Raw genomic sequence first — 16367 nt, 5'->3', positions numbered from 1 at the left:
TTTAAACTATTGCATGTCAGGCTGCGCTTATGAATTAAGCAAATAATAATTATCTTATTGAGAAACCCTAGGTTATCACCTTATGTATATTTATATTTTACTAGAATAAGAAATAATTTGACTTATAATAGGGAGATAATGTTGAAGAATAGCCTGTCCGGATATTCAAGTCCTATTTTACAGCGATACAGTATCGCTTTGAGTATATTGAAGGGAAAAAGGAGATAATAATGCGATTAAATCCTATTTATGCAATTAATGGATCATGGATCATGCAGAGCAAATAGATAAAGTCGCCGCTGCAATTGAAGTTCATATCAAGCTTTAAGAGGATACAATATCTCCATTGAATATTGATGTTCATACACATGGAGTTTGGGTGGAAAGAGAGGAAAAAAATTGAGTGATGATTTGGGAATTTATTCCATTGTGCTGGACGGAAAGCATTTTGACTAAATTAGCGATAGAATCGGCTAGGACACCATCTCTTATCGGATATGAATTCATGTATTTTTGGTTGTACAAGGAGGGGTCGGACTTCTTTGTGTAAAACGCTCGAGCGCAAATTGCTTATTTTCTTGTTTAGTAGCTAGTCAAAGAGATGTTTTGAATTAATATAATGCCAAATAATAAACATAAGACGGTTCCGATGTACACAAAAGTTATAATCGCATCAGATATGGATTATTTTTCCCCTTTTGACATGCCAAGAAAGAGGGAAATTGTTACATGCAATTGCTCATAATTGCCATATCCATAGATTCAATCGGGTCAATCTATCAAAAAAGGCGTAGTATAGTGACGTATGCTGATTTTAGATTCAATATTAAGATAAGACTGCCCGTGACCCTTGATTAAATATTTATAATTTTTATTTTATTTAACTGGATTCACGGATCCTCTTGTAATCGAAAAAAAATTAAGTCAATTTAGAGCGGACTAAATTTACTTTAATTAAATTCAATATCTCATGCAAAAATAACAAAAGACGAAGTAATTCTATTCAATGGCCGACTTTGGAATTGAAAGAACCAAACGTGAAGCAATTACCCTTCAACCGGAGGGAGCCACCCCTACGGTCTCGTAACCGAACCATCGGGCATACTCCAAGACCGTTGGGAGGGCTATAACTTAGCAGGGGGGCTATTCACCCATCCAATGGTTCCCAACCCTACCGCACGATTCGATTGTAATTTTTTTCTCAACCGAAACAATTTCTCGGAGCTGGACCACGATTAATTCAAGCAAAAATCATTGAGATTGGAACTTCCAAGTGATGATCAATGGTTTAATGAACAAAATTAATGAATGAATGAATGACTAATTAATGAAAATGGGTTGTTTCCAAAGCGCGTGTGGAGCCAAACAGCGGAGTCCCGCGTTCCGTCCCGAAAGGAGTCGAGTCCAGTAAGTAAGAAAATGAAATGCCCATAAAATCACCGAACAGAGAAGGAACAGAGAAGGAGAGTCCCATCCGCACTTCTCCTTCGCCCGCAGTTGAATTCTTTCGGGGACATTCCCTCTCGAAGGTGGTCATTAAAGGCTAAAAGCTCTTCCGTCACAGCTCTCCGCCTCTGTCATCGGAGGAACATTGCTTTGCTTAGTCCCTCGTCTTCTCTCTCTCTCTCTCTCTCTACCGTCGACTTTGTGATTCTCTCGCTCATACGCCCAACCCAAGAGAAGAAAAGAAGGAAACCTTCCTCGTTCTCTGTGAAGGGAGCAGAAAAAGCAACAAAACTCCATTAAAGGGCTGTCCCTGTAGCTCCATCCTTTAAGCTTTGGGAACCCAAAACCCCTCTCTCTGCTCTCTCTTCTTCTGCAAGTTTTTGGAGGGTCGTTTCAAAAACACGACCAGCTGTAGGTCTCATCAAGAAATATTAAAGAAAAAAACAGAGAAAAGGTCTGAGCTTCTTTTTGCAACAGAAGATGGTGCACCACCAGAGGTACCATCAATGGAGGAAAGGGGACGCCCACGCTTACGAGGAGGACGAGGAGTCGCATGGCCTCGCCGCTCTCGGGTGTGGGAGCTCCGCCTGTTCCAAGAGGAAAAGGCCCAAGCTTTTCTACCTCCTCGTCATCTCTCTCCTCTCTTGCAGCTTCGTGTTGGCTCCTCAGCTCCTGACTTCATCCACTTTCTCTCTCTTGTGTGAGTGTTCCTCTTTCCTGGTTTTTCTCTGTTTCTTTCTGTTTTTTTTTTTGGAGGTTCTGCTTGTTTGGCTGTTTTGGGTTAATCCAGCCCTGTTTCTCTGTTTGTTGATGTCTTTCATGATGTTATGTGCAGACACATTTGGACTGGATAGTGAACAGCCCGCAGATATTGATTTCAATGCTCCTCTGTGTTCTTCGATGCCTAGAGGTTGGTTCTTCCTCTGGGAATCCTATCCCTGTCCTGTAAACTGGTTCCTAATCATCCCTTTGGGCATCTAATGATATTCATCTTTGATTAATTTCAGGCACCATATGTTGCGATAGGAGCAGTATCCGTTCCGATGTTTGCCTCATGAAAGGGGACATAAGAACGGACGCGGTCTCGTCATCGGTCTTTGTGTACACTCCAAGAAATATCAGCATCTCGAGCAAAAATGACGAAGAAGCAGAAATACAACACGAGAAGATAAAGCCTTACACCCGGAAGTGGGAAACTTCGGTGATGGACACCATCGATGAGTTGAAACTCGTCGCGAAGAAGGAGGCTGCGGGCTTCGCCCATAAGTGTGATGTTTCTTACGATGTGCCTGCTGTGTTCTTCTCGACCGGGGGATACACCGGGAATGTCTATCACGAGTTCAACGATGGGATTCTGCCGCTTTATATCACTTCCCAGCATCTCAATAAGAAGGTTGTGTTTGTGATTCTCGAGTACCACAACTGGTGGATTATGAAGTATGGGGATATCCTGTCTCATCTCACTGACTATCCTCCGATTGATTATAGCGGGGATAAGAGGACCCATTGCTTCTCTGTAGCCATTGTTGGGCTCAGAATCCACGATGAGCTCACCATAGACTCTTCTACGATGAAGGGGAATAAGAGCATAGTTGACTTCAGGACTGTGCTGGACCGAGCTTACTGGCCGCGGATCAGAGGTCTGATACAGGACGAGGAGCGTGAGATGAGGATGAAAATGAACGGCCCCTCTTTATCTCCATCAATCGAGCCCCAACTACGTGACCAGTCTCAAATGAAGAAACCGAAGCTGGTAATCCTGTCAAGGAATGGGTCAAGGGCAATTCTGAATGAGGATGCGTTGGTTAAGTTGGCTGAGGAAATCGGGTTCAATGTAGAAGTTCTGAGGCCTAGACGTACGACTGAGCTTGCAAAGATCTATCGGGTGCTGAACTCGAGTGATGTTATGGTAGGGGTCCACGGAGCAGCCATGACCCACTTCCTCTTTGTGAGGCCCGGTTGTTGGTTTATTCAAGTTGTTCCCTTGGGCACTGACTGGGCTGCTGAAACTTACTATGGTGAACCTGCAAGGAAGCTTGGGTTGAAGTACATCGGATACAAGATTCTTCCCAGAGAGAGCACTCTGTACAGGGAATACGATAGAAAAGATCCCGTGCTCATGGACCCAGAAAGCGTGAATCAGAAAGGATGGGAATTCACGAAGAAGATCTATCTTGACAGGCAAAATGTATACTTGGACCTCAGAAGGTTCAGACAGCGTCTAGTCCGTGCGTATGACCATTCCTTTAGAATGATTAACCGGAGAGCTAGTATTCAATCACAGTGACTTATTACTATCTGATCAGGGCAGCATTTGTATCTGTGTACTGTTTACCTTCTTCGACTGCTCAATGGCTCTCTAGTTTAGTAAGCACCAGACCATACTTGAGATCAATAAGCTCTGTTTTGTTTATTTATTGTGATCAAAATGTATAGTGCATCATCTATGAATTTCCTCTGTAAAGTTGTACTTTTCGAAAAATTCATATTCTTTGATTGCTTGATCCTATTTCTTATGAGCTCGACCTTGAAAAGCGAGTCCACTGCTGATTAGGCTTTTCCATTTGTTTTCTTGCATGCAAAGTAATCGTTTGCCCATTGCAAGAACATGGTAAGAGGAATTATGAATCTCTTCATATTTGGTGAAAACAGAAATGTTTCCGGGACAGTCTTCCTGTACAGGAATAATGTGTGACAAAATTCCTCTGACTACTGAATTGTCAACCGGCCTGAATTCTTTCTGGATGATCAGAAGATTTAAGCTAAGTCGTAATTCTCTATCCCACAGGCTGAGTCCGCTGCAGGAGTCAGCCAGCTTCGAGTCAAAGCCTGTCTACATTGAAACTGATTGACTGAAGAACGCCATCATCTTCTATAACCACCTCTTCGTTGTCGTCGATGATGAGTGGACGGTAGGAGGGGTCTTGGCATTTCGAGTCTCATCATTAACGTCTATTTGAGAATGAAGAAAGGAAGTTGATTCAGATGACAACGAATGATGACAGAAGAAGCTTTTTTAGTCTGGTCTTTTATGTACCTGATGATTCAATAGGTTTGCCTCCAATAGAAGACCTCCTGGACCTTATCTCACCGGGCAGTGGAATCCCTGTCAGTGACTGCCTCCTTGATGCCCTTCCATTGCTACTTGTAACACTCGTTCCTCTGATCGGTGAGCAAGCCTCTACAGAAATCCGTTGGTGCCTACAGTTGGAAGTCCTAACAGTTATTTAAGCAGTATATTATCCACAGCAAGTTTGAACTAAGTCTATTGATAATCATTTCAACTTCAAGAACTTTTACTATCTTTCACTGCCATAACTTACCTCTTCTCGGATCCGTTGATCAATTTCCCGATCGTCTTGAAAGATTTTCTGATTTGCGATCCTTTCCCTGTCGTGCTGCTGACCATCATGGTTGGTGTTTCAGGGTCTGTAGAAAGGCAAACCTCACTCTGCATCACCAACGGAATCCTGTTTCTTTGTACTATTGGCTCAGGAGTCTTGAGGACCTGAAGAGTTGATACTCTCTGTCTGCTCTCTGTTTTTGCTACCTGCTTACGGTTGGAGACACTGGTAGGACTTCGAATTGCCTTAGTTTGTTGATGATACCCCTCGTTGGAACCCGAAACACTTTGGCTAAAGTACCCATACGACTTCGAGACAACATCTCTTTCTTGTAAATTCTCATTTCTCTGAGTTAAAGTTGCCTCCTTTGTAACTCTTGTCGGCAAATCATCCTTCTTAATTGATCTGGGACCCTCAATACTTAACCTTCGAGAGCGAATACTTACTGGAGTTTTTGTTGCTTTTCGCTCTTCATGATTCACAGCCGTCTCATTTTTTTCAGCTGTGCTGTTTCTGCAGTTCTCGATGCTCAATCTTCTGGGTCGTGGGGGAGTTCGTTCTGGCATTGTTGTAGGTTTCTTGACTGGAGATGTGGAGTTCGTTGTTTTCGAGAGTTGTGCAGATCGTGATTCCTTGTTTGCCAATGCCTTCTTAAGGTTCTCAACCTATCCATTGAAGAAATCAACATGTTCATGGGTGAATCTCCTTCACACAAATCTCTTACATCATATATAAAATTGACATAATTCTCACCTGCTCTTTGAGTTGCAGAACCTCACTGCTCTCTTTATTCATTCGAGCAGCTCCAAGTTCGACAGTTGAAACCCGCTGAGCAAATTTCAAGGTGCTGACAGTTTCCCCGAAGGAATCCACCTCAGGATTTACGTGAGCAAACATCAGCGTCTTTGCATGTCCACCTGAAGAAAGAATCACAACCATGAGATAACTTCTAAGCTGGCAGAGGAAAACAATTTCCAGCGGTAAGGGAAGCTTGGAAAATGACCCCACAACCTAGGGAGTCCTGCAACAGAAGGGTGAGCTTGCTGTTGCGATAAGGAATGTGCGAGTTCTTCTGAGCCAACGTGGTGATAACATCTCCCAAACAAGAGAGAGACTTGTTGATGTACTGTGCTTCCTTGAGCCTCTCTCCTGTTACCTCTGACTTGTCTACGCGCTCACTGCCTGCGAGATCGACCAGGTGAAGGCAACTTCGCAGGGTGCTGCCCGAAATGTCTTTTCCACTCACATGAACTGTCAACACACTGAACAACAGGATGAAATCATCACATTAGTTCTGAAAAACAGATAAATCTTGGCTTTAGAGAACTATTCTCAGTTTTCCAGTATTTCGTTTTTCTCATCTGTATGTCAGATTACACTTGACATGACATTTTGCGAATAGAACATTCCCTGTTCATGCTGCATGCCTCAAGAATTTGACGGATGTTAATTTACGAAGTTGATGATCACCCGAATATTACATGTGCTCGGGCTTACCTGTGAGAACGACTGCTTCGGTTGTTGAGAGCTGTGGAACTGACTACGCGATTTTCATCTCCAAGTTTCATCAGTTTAACGACATCAGCTGTGGACTTCACGGAATGCATGGTAGCATCAGGAAGGCTCAGGCCACCATCGGCTGTGCAGCTACGGATCTCTAACTTGTACATTGTCAAGAACCCAAATTCTTCCTCATAATGAATTTCCCAAAAGCAATTTTGAGAAGTAAAGAACAAATTTCCTTTGACATTGTTAGATGAACATTAGCATGAAAGGATATTTGGTAGTCGAGGAATCATTGTGGAGAAGATCGCGGACTTGTTCATTATATATCTCCACCATCTGAACCCGTATGTCGTAATCGGTGATGTCCTTCCTCATACTGGACAACTGGAAGAGATCACTGAGAGCGAGATAATTGATCCCCAAGTCCTTTGTCGACCCATTTAATGGACCACTCTATCACCGGAGAAAAGCCAGTGATATCTCATCAATCCCGGGAATTTCAAAGCACAACATTCGTGGAATAAGTAGTCAAGGACAGCAAACAGTCGATGAGAGTTAAATAACTGAACTTTATTCATATGAAATTCTTACCATGGTATGCGTTTTGCCTGAACCTGTCTGACCATAGGCAAATATACAAACATTATAACCATCCATCACAGATCGAATCAGTGGCTGAATATCTGCAAACACCTCGCCTGAGAAAGAGGATTGCGTGGTAAAAAGCGATCTATTAGAGTCACCGGCAAGTACCAAAAGCAAACAAGAGAAGCAAGAAGGAGAAAGAAATTAAATGTTTACTGATAAAAGGTAGTTTATGAAATATTGATATTACCTTGTGTAGAGGTTGGACCGAAAACCTTGTTAAACTTGAAAGTTTTCCTTCCCTCTCTTTGAGGCTTTGAAGGGTCTGATATAACAAGTGAACCATCTTGCCCGATAAAATCAACCACGCTTCCATCATTGAAAATAGGCCGGATTCTGCAATACACCCGTATATTTCCTACAGGAAATTTTGTAGAAATAATATGAGCAGGCCAGGAGAATTGTTTCTTGGCCAAATTGATCGCACTACTTAGCTAGAAAGCCAACCTTTTAAATCCTGAACCATGTTATACAAATTCCGGTTCTCTTTCACCACTTGATAATAGCCGAGAGCAGCTGTGGACATTTCCTGGACTTGAGCACCTAGATCAATGTAACAGGCAGAAGAAACATTTTCTAACAATTATCAGGCATTCAAAAATGTTAATATTAATGAATACAGCTACAAAGGAGGGGGGAAAAAAAGGACTTGGATGATTTTATTTTTCAACTTATGATTTTTAACAAGAAGCTGACATTAAAGTTGTTGAATTGATAGATGATTCAATACAATAAGATTCGTATTGTTAGCAATATTGGAGTTGGTGGATCAACTGATTCATTTCTCGTCGACTCACCAAGCTCTTTCAAATCCTGTTGTAACTGGCTCTGCAAGTCCTCAAACTCAGTCCTTGCCTTGGACAACAAGTTCTTGAGTGCCTGCAAATGGCAATTCATAAGGGGTAAACGCTCTTTGATCCTTCACCGAGTAATACAGAAACAAGCAATCTCCCAACGAAACGGCATGTCGCCAGTCTTAATGTATCTTCCCTGTCTCTAAAGGAGTGTAAACAGAGAATACGCTACTTACTGAAAGTTCTCTCTCTTGCATTTGGAACCTCTGCCCGTGATTGCAGTTACCCTTTCTCAAGCAAGTTCTGCAACACTAGAAAGACAAGATACATATACATCAGAATCTGCCTGAACATTTTCAATATGCGCTATCTATGTAATATATTGAAATGGAGCATACCTTGGATTTCATGTTAGAGTGATCCTCCTGTGCTGAAGATGTTGATTGCAACAATGGTCTGTCTCGTTTTGCAGTATAATTTTCAAAGAATGAATTCAGCTGCAGAATTTTCAACAAAAAAGATGTTACTGTATGTTCTGTAGCATAACTAAATGCCACTGAAAACATAAAGTGAGGAAACTTCATATAACTGTCCACTCACAACACTGATCTGCGGGTCATCCAAGCAAGTTGAGATAATTTTGCTAAATAACTTGACTGGATCCTGTAAAAATAAAGAACTTCTGCTTAGAAAAGCTACCTAAGGTCTACCTCCAGCAATTCATATGGATTAACCAAAAAGGTGTAGAAAGAATTTTGCCTTTGCAGTTGCCATATTTCCATTGGAGAATGTAGAGAGAAGCTTCCCATCAAAGTTTTCCTTGGCCTCAACCATGGAATTAGCTAGCAATCTGACTATGGACTCTGTAATCAAAGTTGAAACACGAAATGGGATTAATTACCAATATGAAGTTAATGCGATACAACTAAGGACAACCCTCACAGACTAGAGAATGGTTGGGACAATGAAAATATTATTTTGACAATTTGTCAAAACTTTCATGCAATTACCTTCTAGTATTCCCATTTCGCTAACATTAGGTGGTTTTTCGGATGCTGTTGACATTTCCAAGCGTCGACAAGAGTCTGATGAAGATGGTGCTGGGGCCCACGAATGGATCCTACCAGCAGAATGCTTGACCAAGGGAGATCTCAGGTGCTTACAACGCCCATTTCCGCTGTTGGCCAATTGCTTATTCTCGTGGTAGGCTTTTAGGCCCAATATGCAATCAACGAGCTTAGCAGATGACCCTGCTTCCAAATTGTGCTGAGATACATAGAAAAGTAAAAGCAGGCATGAGGTTACTAACAAGAAACATTCTTGAATATGCAGAAGTAATTTCTACAAGCATTGATTACCCTCTCGAGATCAGAAGCTTCAAAAGCGGGCAACTTAAGCTCTTCCATAGCCACCAGAAAGTTCCGCACGTTCTCGAAGTATTGATAAGCAGGAAGTGGCTGAGTTTCTCGGTGAACGGACAGCTGAGCAGGATTATTCTCCACGACCTAATGACCATATTTTCAAAATTGAAGCCGTTGGATTGAGCGCAAACTCTTCCTCATTATCAGCAATTCGAACCGAGAGACAAAAAATTGAGGAACGCTAACCTTGGAAACTGCTCCCGGATAAATTTTGTTGATTGCATTGCACAAAACCTGGCCATTTCTTAAGCAGGAAATGAACTCTCTCTCAGACGGCTGACCCGGCAAACCGAGAGGGCCAACTAGGCTATCAAGCCACCCTGCCGCCTGGTATCGTCTCCAAGCTGCAATTTTTACGACAAATCACTCCAAACCCTCCATTGGGTCAAAGTTCAATTTTGAGCTGCACATTCTCGAAATTAAGAAAGTTTCGAGATTTGACGAGAACCGACCTGCTTCTTCAGCTTTTCTTGAAGCCAAATTGATGTCATGCAACCCACTTCGAGCGGAATCCTCCATCAGCGCTCCAAATCCTCTTGATTCCTACAAAAAAATCCACACCCGCATTGTCTCAGAAGCAGAAACCGCAACCCAAAAGAACCCCCATCTCCCAAGAACGTCCAAGAACCAAAACCACCATGGCCCACGAATCCACAAACTTGTCGTCCATCAAATTTCTCCTCAGAACCACAAAGGGACACGGGAATGCATACAAAAAGGGGACGAAACCGGACAGACCCAGAAGCTTAGAGCGAGAAACTGACCTAGAGAGAGAGAGTGCTCAGTGAAAGATTGGATCTTTCCCAGAGATATTGCCGAGGTACCTTCGTTCCTTCCACTGTGTTGGCACTCTCACCAACACTGTGTCCAGTTGGGAACACAGAGGAGGAACAGAGCACAATACAATAGAATAGAATAACAGTACAAATTGTAACGTTAACCTTCTGCTCCCGTTGTTTGAATTCAAATGTGTACTGACACTTCGCGCCGATCTCCGCCGTTGAAGCTGAGAGGTCCCTCTAGTGATGGCATGGACGGTTGAGATCTCATGGGGGGGCATGTGGAAATCAGTCCTTGGGCCTGATTTTTATGCACTGGGCCTGAGGAACTTATGCGGTGTGCGTTCGAGTTTCCGTGCAGTTAACGGTCGAGATCGAATGACTCCTAAAACATTGGCATATTACTATGTCAAATTTCTGTGGTTCTCATGATTAAGAGTCGTGTGAATTGCACACAATCATCATTCCTTTCGGTGCGTTGACGGTGTTAAGAGGTATGGAGTGACTTGAATCGATTTGCCTATCACGGGGAGCCTATTGAGACAAATGAAAACTATAGAGAGCATTTGATTTGAGACTGCCCTTAATCTATGAAGTGTATATGAAAATTGATTAATCCACATAAAAATCATATACATGGAAGTATGAACCAAGTACGTAACTACACAAAGAACCTAATAGTAACAAACATTTAACAATAATAATGGAGTTATCGTTTTTCTTTTTCATAAAATAGTAATAATAATAATATTATTAATAATTCATATAATAAGTTGCTATTATTAGTATTATATTATCATATTATATATAATATAATAATAATAACAATAATAATAATATTATTGTTATTAGATTTTTTATTATTAACTAAGGATCATAACCAATAGCATACTATATGTATTCATATAATGAGTTGCCGTCAATAATAGAAAGGGTGAAATTAATGAATATAATTCTTTTTCTCGTTCAATATTGGATTTTACCTTGTTTTGAGATGTTGAAGTACCTTGGAAAAGTTACATAGCGCTTGTTAATGAAGTTAAGTTTGATTTAATTTAATTTAGTTTGACTTGAGGAGATGAAAACAAAAGTATTTAGGAAAAATTTGTGAGATAATTTGAAAAAAAGATAAAAAATTAATAATTGTGTTGTTGAATTGAGTAAAAAGTATTGAAATTGAGGAAAAAAGTTGAATATTCGAGAGAATTTAGTATTAAATAATTAATTGTAATAATAGATAAGAAAAAATATAAGAGAGAAAAAAGATAAAAAAGTAATGATTGTATTATTGAATTAAGGAAAAAGTTAAGTAAAGTTTGTTTTGTAAACAAATAAATTGGACATCTCCAATATTCTTAGAATGAAATATAATATCTTTCTAGATTTATTGATTTTCGTAAATTTGAACCGAAAAAGGCTTTGAGATGTTCCTCATGAAGCGACCTTGTTTCAAGATAAGGAGAAAAACTTGTTATTAGTATATTTTAGATGATTATAAGCAGGCTGAAATATACATACATATATACACACACACTTATAATGCTGAGATTCTTCGGTCTATATCACCACCTGATGTAAGGAAGCACCAATTAAATTACCATAAACAAAATAATGAGCGCTAATCACTCGATTAATTGTGATAATTATTTTTAATTGAAATAATCTTATTGGTTCTTTTTCATTATATGTTGTGGAGCATGACCATTTAAAAATTTTCCCTTATAATGAGAGTAGATATTAATTTGGGGACTTTGAATCTAATCTAAATAAAAGAAAGTTTGTATCGATTTCTTTTGGGAATGTATACTTATATCGAATTTTTATTTTTGTAGATATCTCTTGAGTTGATTGGTGACTCCAATAGGACATTTTCATCGTATTGTAGATATAACATTTTATTGACATATATAATATAAAAATAAGTAAATAAATAAATCACTAAAATATAATTTTTTCATGATATAAATATTGAGTGTTGTTTTGTTCTAATCACGAACTGAATTTTGATTCCCTATATAGGTAAGTAACGTCTACCATAATTAGTGTAGTTTGCCGATTATACTAAATCACAAAAAAGATTTGCATACCGTATTTTCGTATATTTCACCATGAATGTCTTTTTTTTTGAAATTGGATGTGAGATTTGAATAGTTGCAAATCTTTCCCTTGTTGAGATTTCCTAACTGAGGATTCTTCTCGTGATTTTTGAGCTTATCTTTAAATTAGAAAAATATCACAAAAAAAAACTTTAGGCAAAACCCAAAAATCCTCCCTTCCATTATAGTCTTTACTATAAAAAGAATACAACACCATCACATGATTCACATCCCCCCTTATTTGGCAAGATCCCTAAAAAAAATTTTCTTTCAACTTTTGAAAAAAGATTAAATTTAATTAATAAACAAAAATAGTAGATTTTCTCCCCCTTTTTTTTCCATTTAAATGACAAATCCAATTGTGGCAATCCCCTTGTTTACCCTTTATAGTTATATATACAATCTGTGATTTTCAAAAACCAAAATATCCCATTTTGGTCAGAATCATCTCTCTCCTCACACCCACACAATTCAAGTATGTGCCGATTTGTAACACTGATTGTTTTCTTTTCTCAGTCCTTGCTTTTTTTTTTTTTCTTTTTTTGTGTTCTTCCTCTCAAGAGGTTTTAGCATTGAATTAGTCCCCCCCGTGTCGTTTTTAGGCACGAAAAGGAATTAATCTGGGAACACGGGAAAGGTTACAAAGATGGGTCGGGGGAGGATCGAGATCAAGAAGATCGAGAATGTGAACAGCAGGCAGGTCACGTTCTCGAAGCGGCGTAACGGGCTGTTCAAGAAGGCCAATGAGTTATCGGTCCTCTGCGATGCGGAAGTCGCCGTCATAGTTTTCTCAAACACTGGGAAGCTTTACGAGTTCTCGAGTACCAGGTACATGTTCTGGATTACTCTATTTAAATTTCGGATTGGTTAATTAATTTATTCATTAATTAGCCATGTCCAAGCAAAAAGCTTTGTGAATTCTAGGAACTGGTAAGCATATATATTGTTCGGTAGTCGCATTTAAGTAATTGAGACACTTCAAGAACCTGTTTTTATCGAGAGTTCTTCGCTGTTTTCAAGCCCTAGACTTCTATTAAACGGACTCTTGAAGTGAGTTTAATTACGTTCAATGTCGACCGAAGAAACCCTAGAAGAGACGTGACAAATCGGTTCTCCCTTGTTGAATTCAAGTAGATTGGCCCATACTCGTATTAACAAGACTATATATGACTTGCTATAAACGTACATATCTTTATAGTTGTGGAAGGTATGCTAGGAGCAAGATTGTATTCATAAGGTTTGAGGGAAATTTATCGCAATGTATCATGATGATGCATCAATTTCGATGTTATTCTTAACAACTTCGTTCAGAACACCAATATAGCTCTAGATCTATCGCTTGCCAATTGAAGAAGATTTTCCTCGAAACATACTTCTGGCATGGGAAAAACGGGGATCGTTATAAGCAGATATTTAATTTGAAACTCATGATTATGATGATGTTTTGCTGACTCTTTTTTCTTGTGCAAAATGTCGATTGAAGCATGGAGCACACGCTAGTTAGACACCAGAGGGGACTTCATCATGAATTGCCCGAAAATTCATCCGATGGGCGTGTCGTGGAGGTACCACCCGTGAATAAGCTCCTCATAGAAACTCATATAGTGGTGATCGTGCCATCCGAAATGAACATCGTTGTTTACTTACGTTGCAATTTCTTGGTACATATTGAGCAGGAACATCGACATCAAACGGAACTAAACGTGTTGAAGAGTGAAATATCGAGGCTCCATATGGCATACTCGTAAGCTTTGACAGCACGAGCTAGTTAAATTTGCCAATTATTTCTCGAATCATGTTGTGATAAAAGTGACTGCTAATTTGTTGAACTCGGGTTTCCTTCATTAGGCGGCTGATCGGTAGGGAACTAGAAGGCTTGAGCTTCAAGGAGCTGCAGCAGATAGAGTGCCAATTGACTGAAGGGTTGTTGTCTGTTAAGCAGAAGAAGGTAACTTTTTATAACTGTTAAATTAGTTTATATATATATATAGATTTGACTCACATATACAAATGAAACTTCTGATAACATATACATACATACATACATACATATATATATATATATATATATATATGATTAAACTGAATGTGTTGCAGGAAGGATTCTTGTTGGACCAACTTGGGAAATCAAGAATACAGGTAGTTCTATATTCTCTAATCTATTGCATGTCACTTTACATCTGGAAATTCCTTTTACGAACAGCATGTTGACAACTTGAGATGGCCATTGTTCATCATATCGACACGAAAACCTATCTGCAGTTCCGATCTTCTGATTTCTGAACATCGGTTTCCAATCTCCTTTGCAGGAAGAAAAGGCGACTCTTGAGAATGAGGCTCTACGCAAAGAGGTATTCTAGACTTCAGTTTAAATTTTAAAACCACGCGCGAGAACCTGCATGTTGTCCGTGTTTCTGCATGTCCTCTCAAAGTTGAAAATACATACATTGCCATCTAAATTCAGTGCGGTCGGTACAGTTATAAGTGTGTGTGGTAGACAACTACATTGTCTATTATTGCCTATAAGAAGTGATTGTAGATGATGATCACTCGAAGTAGTTCGATCACTTGATCGACCTATAGCGGTCTTAAGTGTTCTTGAACCTATAGCTAGATATATAGTTAGGCGTGTCGATATATCCCGGTTTAATCGGGCGAATAGGCCGGTCTGGTCCTATTTTAAGACCATAGAATTAATCTTTTTTTTCCACTCTTAATTTCTCTCGCTAATTGTCCATATATCTATACATGGTGGTGTTAATGAATATATAATTATAGGTAGAGCAGCTCAAAGGAGAGAGCCAAAGGAAAGCACTGCTAGAATTTCATCCTCTGGAAGGGAAATTCTCACTCTCAAACCCAAAACCCATTAAGTCTTGCACTTCTGACCCAAACGAAGGCCCTGATGTCTCTCTACAATTAAAGTGAGTTATCATTTTCAACCCTGTAATTCCGGAATTATCATTATTTTCTTTTACAAAAACCGCGATACTTACGTTGTTTCATATGCAAATATACATTATAATTCGGACCCTTATTGCATCGGCAGCGCCTTTGCTATTGTTATTAGTTCTTTCTCACCCATTTAACTGTAGAAAATTTTTCAAGATACATTTCATATCTCGATAATAATTTTAAGTTTTTATATGATTACGAATTACTAATATTTGCTTTTTATTTTTCTTTTGTGGGGCAGTAGTTTGGCAACAAGTCGTGGTGACCGTAAGAGGAAAGCAGCTGAGATGGAGAATATTGCTTGTGATGATTCTGGAAGTCAAGTGGCCTCTGAGTGATATATACATTCCATCTTCCCTTTTCCATACTTCTTGAAGCAATTAATCCCTCAAATTGTTGATTTAGGTTTTCTATTAGGGTTTGATGGGTACTTGAATCTCAGCTTTCCTGCCGTGTCCGATGATTGATTGCCCATATTCAAACAATCAAGCCAGTGAATTTAGCAATGGTCACCCCGTTTTTTTTTTAAATACTTTTTAATTATAAGGGAGAAGAGATCTTTAAATATAATATAAAAATATCGAAAGAGAAATAAAGGGACATAAAAGTCCAATTGAAAAATATCAAATTAGGGACCTCTTGTTTCCTAGTCAACGACTTATTACATGCTGCATATGCCCTCAACAATGGTCACATTTTGCCCAGTTTCATTCGCTTCGATCATCTATTTACGAGCATCAATTCTGAAAATCCGACATTACAAATATGAATACAAGTACGACAACCTTTCGAGACAATGCTCGGTTTTTGCATCATGATGATGATATCCCATAATGAATGAATATTTATAAGGTGTTTTGGAGGTTTCGGGAGGATCTCCTCGCATATTGTTCTTTTAAACACGATGACAAAGAATTTGTCAATGTCACATACGATAGGTCCATCAAAAACTAATCAAATCATGCACGACAAAATATTTATTTTTAACCTAATCCGTGTGTCTGTGTCACGCCATATTTGCTGTTAATCAATGGAAAATGACCCAAATTATAATGTTTAGACCTGAGAATTAATTTATGGCTAATTTGGGTTGACGCAGATAATCTCAACCACTGTTGGGGACATGAGATGATGCACATGACTATGACAGGCAGCGAAGGGAAGCGCCGACGACGTCGTTTTGTGGTGGAGCTCCAGCACACGTGGCAGTCCCCAAGTCTTGTTAGGCCACCAGTCTGATTGGTCAAATCGGGTGCATGGGCATGGGAGGCTTTTGGGCATGCCTCAGTTTGGAACCGTCCAAAGTCTAATATCAATTAATTAATGATGATAATAATAGTGTATATATATATATATAAATAATAAATCCCACATATTAGCT

At 39.4% G+C, this 16367-nt stretch overlaps 3 protein-coding genes across 5 annotated transcripts; 2 read left to right on the top strand and 1 right to left on the bottom strand.

Moving 5' to 3' along the window:
• Positions 1-1448: 1448 nt before the first annotated feature.
• LOC116208354 (beta-1,2-xylosyltransferase XYXT1-like) lies at positions 1449-3942 on the top strand. Its single transcript, XM_031541735.1, has 3 exons — positions 1449-2146; positions 2282-2356; positions 2454-3942. Exons 1-3 carry the CDS (start codon positions 1927-1929, stop codon positions 3731-3733), a joined length of 1575 nt encoding a protein of 524 aa, XP_031397595.1. The 5' UTR covers positions 1449-1926; the 3' UTR covers positions 3734-3942.
• Positions 3943-4058: 116 nt separating this feature from the next.
• Positions 4059-10077, bottom strand: LOC116208353 (kinesin-like protein KIN-14L). Of its 2 annotated transcripts, none has more exons than XM_031541732.1 (20): positions 9921-10077; positions 9609-9699; positions 9343-9500; positions 9094-9240; positions 8746-9001; positions 8495-8598; positions 8336-8398; positions 8134-8232; positions 7972-8046; positions 7739-7820; positions 7389-7484; positions 7132-7299; positions 6888-6994; positions 6571-6749; positions 6288-6452; positions 5802-6052; positions 5544-5707; positions 4770-5455; positions 4484-4647; positions 4059-4398 (listed from the first exon to the last, which is right to left on the bottom strand). In XM_031541732.1, the coding sequence occupies exons 2-20, from the start codon at positions 9673-9675 to the stop codon at positions 4319-4321; spliced, it is 3111 nt and encodes a 1036-aa protein (XP_031397592.1). In that variant the 5' UTR covers positions 9676-9699; positions 9921-10077; the 3' UTR covers positions 4059-4318. The 2 variants fall into 2 exon arrangements, with proteins under 2 accessions (XP_031397592.1, XP_031397593.1); XM_031541733.1 differs by having other exon boundaries at positions 4059-4370.
• A 2499-nt stretch (positions 10078-12576) lies between these two features.
• LOC116208827 (agamous-like MADS-box protein AGL18) lies at positions 12577-15504 on the top strand. 2 transcript variants are annotated; one of them, XM_031542391.1, is made up of 8 exons: positions 12577-12859; positions 13515-13596; positions 13708-13775; positions 13880-13979; positions 14129-14170; positions 14341-14382; positions 14810-14955; positions 15231-15504. In XM_031542391.1, the coding sequence occupies exons 1-8, from the start codon at positions 12678-12680 to the stop codon at positions 15322-15324; spliced, it is 756 nt and encodes a 251-aa protein (XP_031398251.1). In that variant the 5' UTR covers positions 12577-12677; the 3' UTR covers positions 15325-15504. The 2 variants fall into 2 exon arrangements, with proteins under 2 accessions (XP_031398251.1, XP_031398249.1); XM_031542389.1 differs by having other exon boundaries at positions 15228-15504.
• The last annotated feature ends 863 nt before the right edge of the window (positions 15505-16367 follow it).

This window comes from Punica granatum, chromosome 5 (assembly GCF_007655135.1).
Source record: "Punica granatum isolate Tunisia-2019 chromosome 5, ASM765513v2, whole genome shotgun sequence".
Lineage (NCBI taxonomy): Eukaryota > Viridiplantae > Streptophyta > Magnoliopsida > Myrtales > Lythraceae > Punica > Punica granatum.
This window is presented reverse-complemented; position numbering and strand designations above follow the sequence as displayed.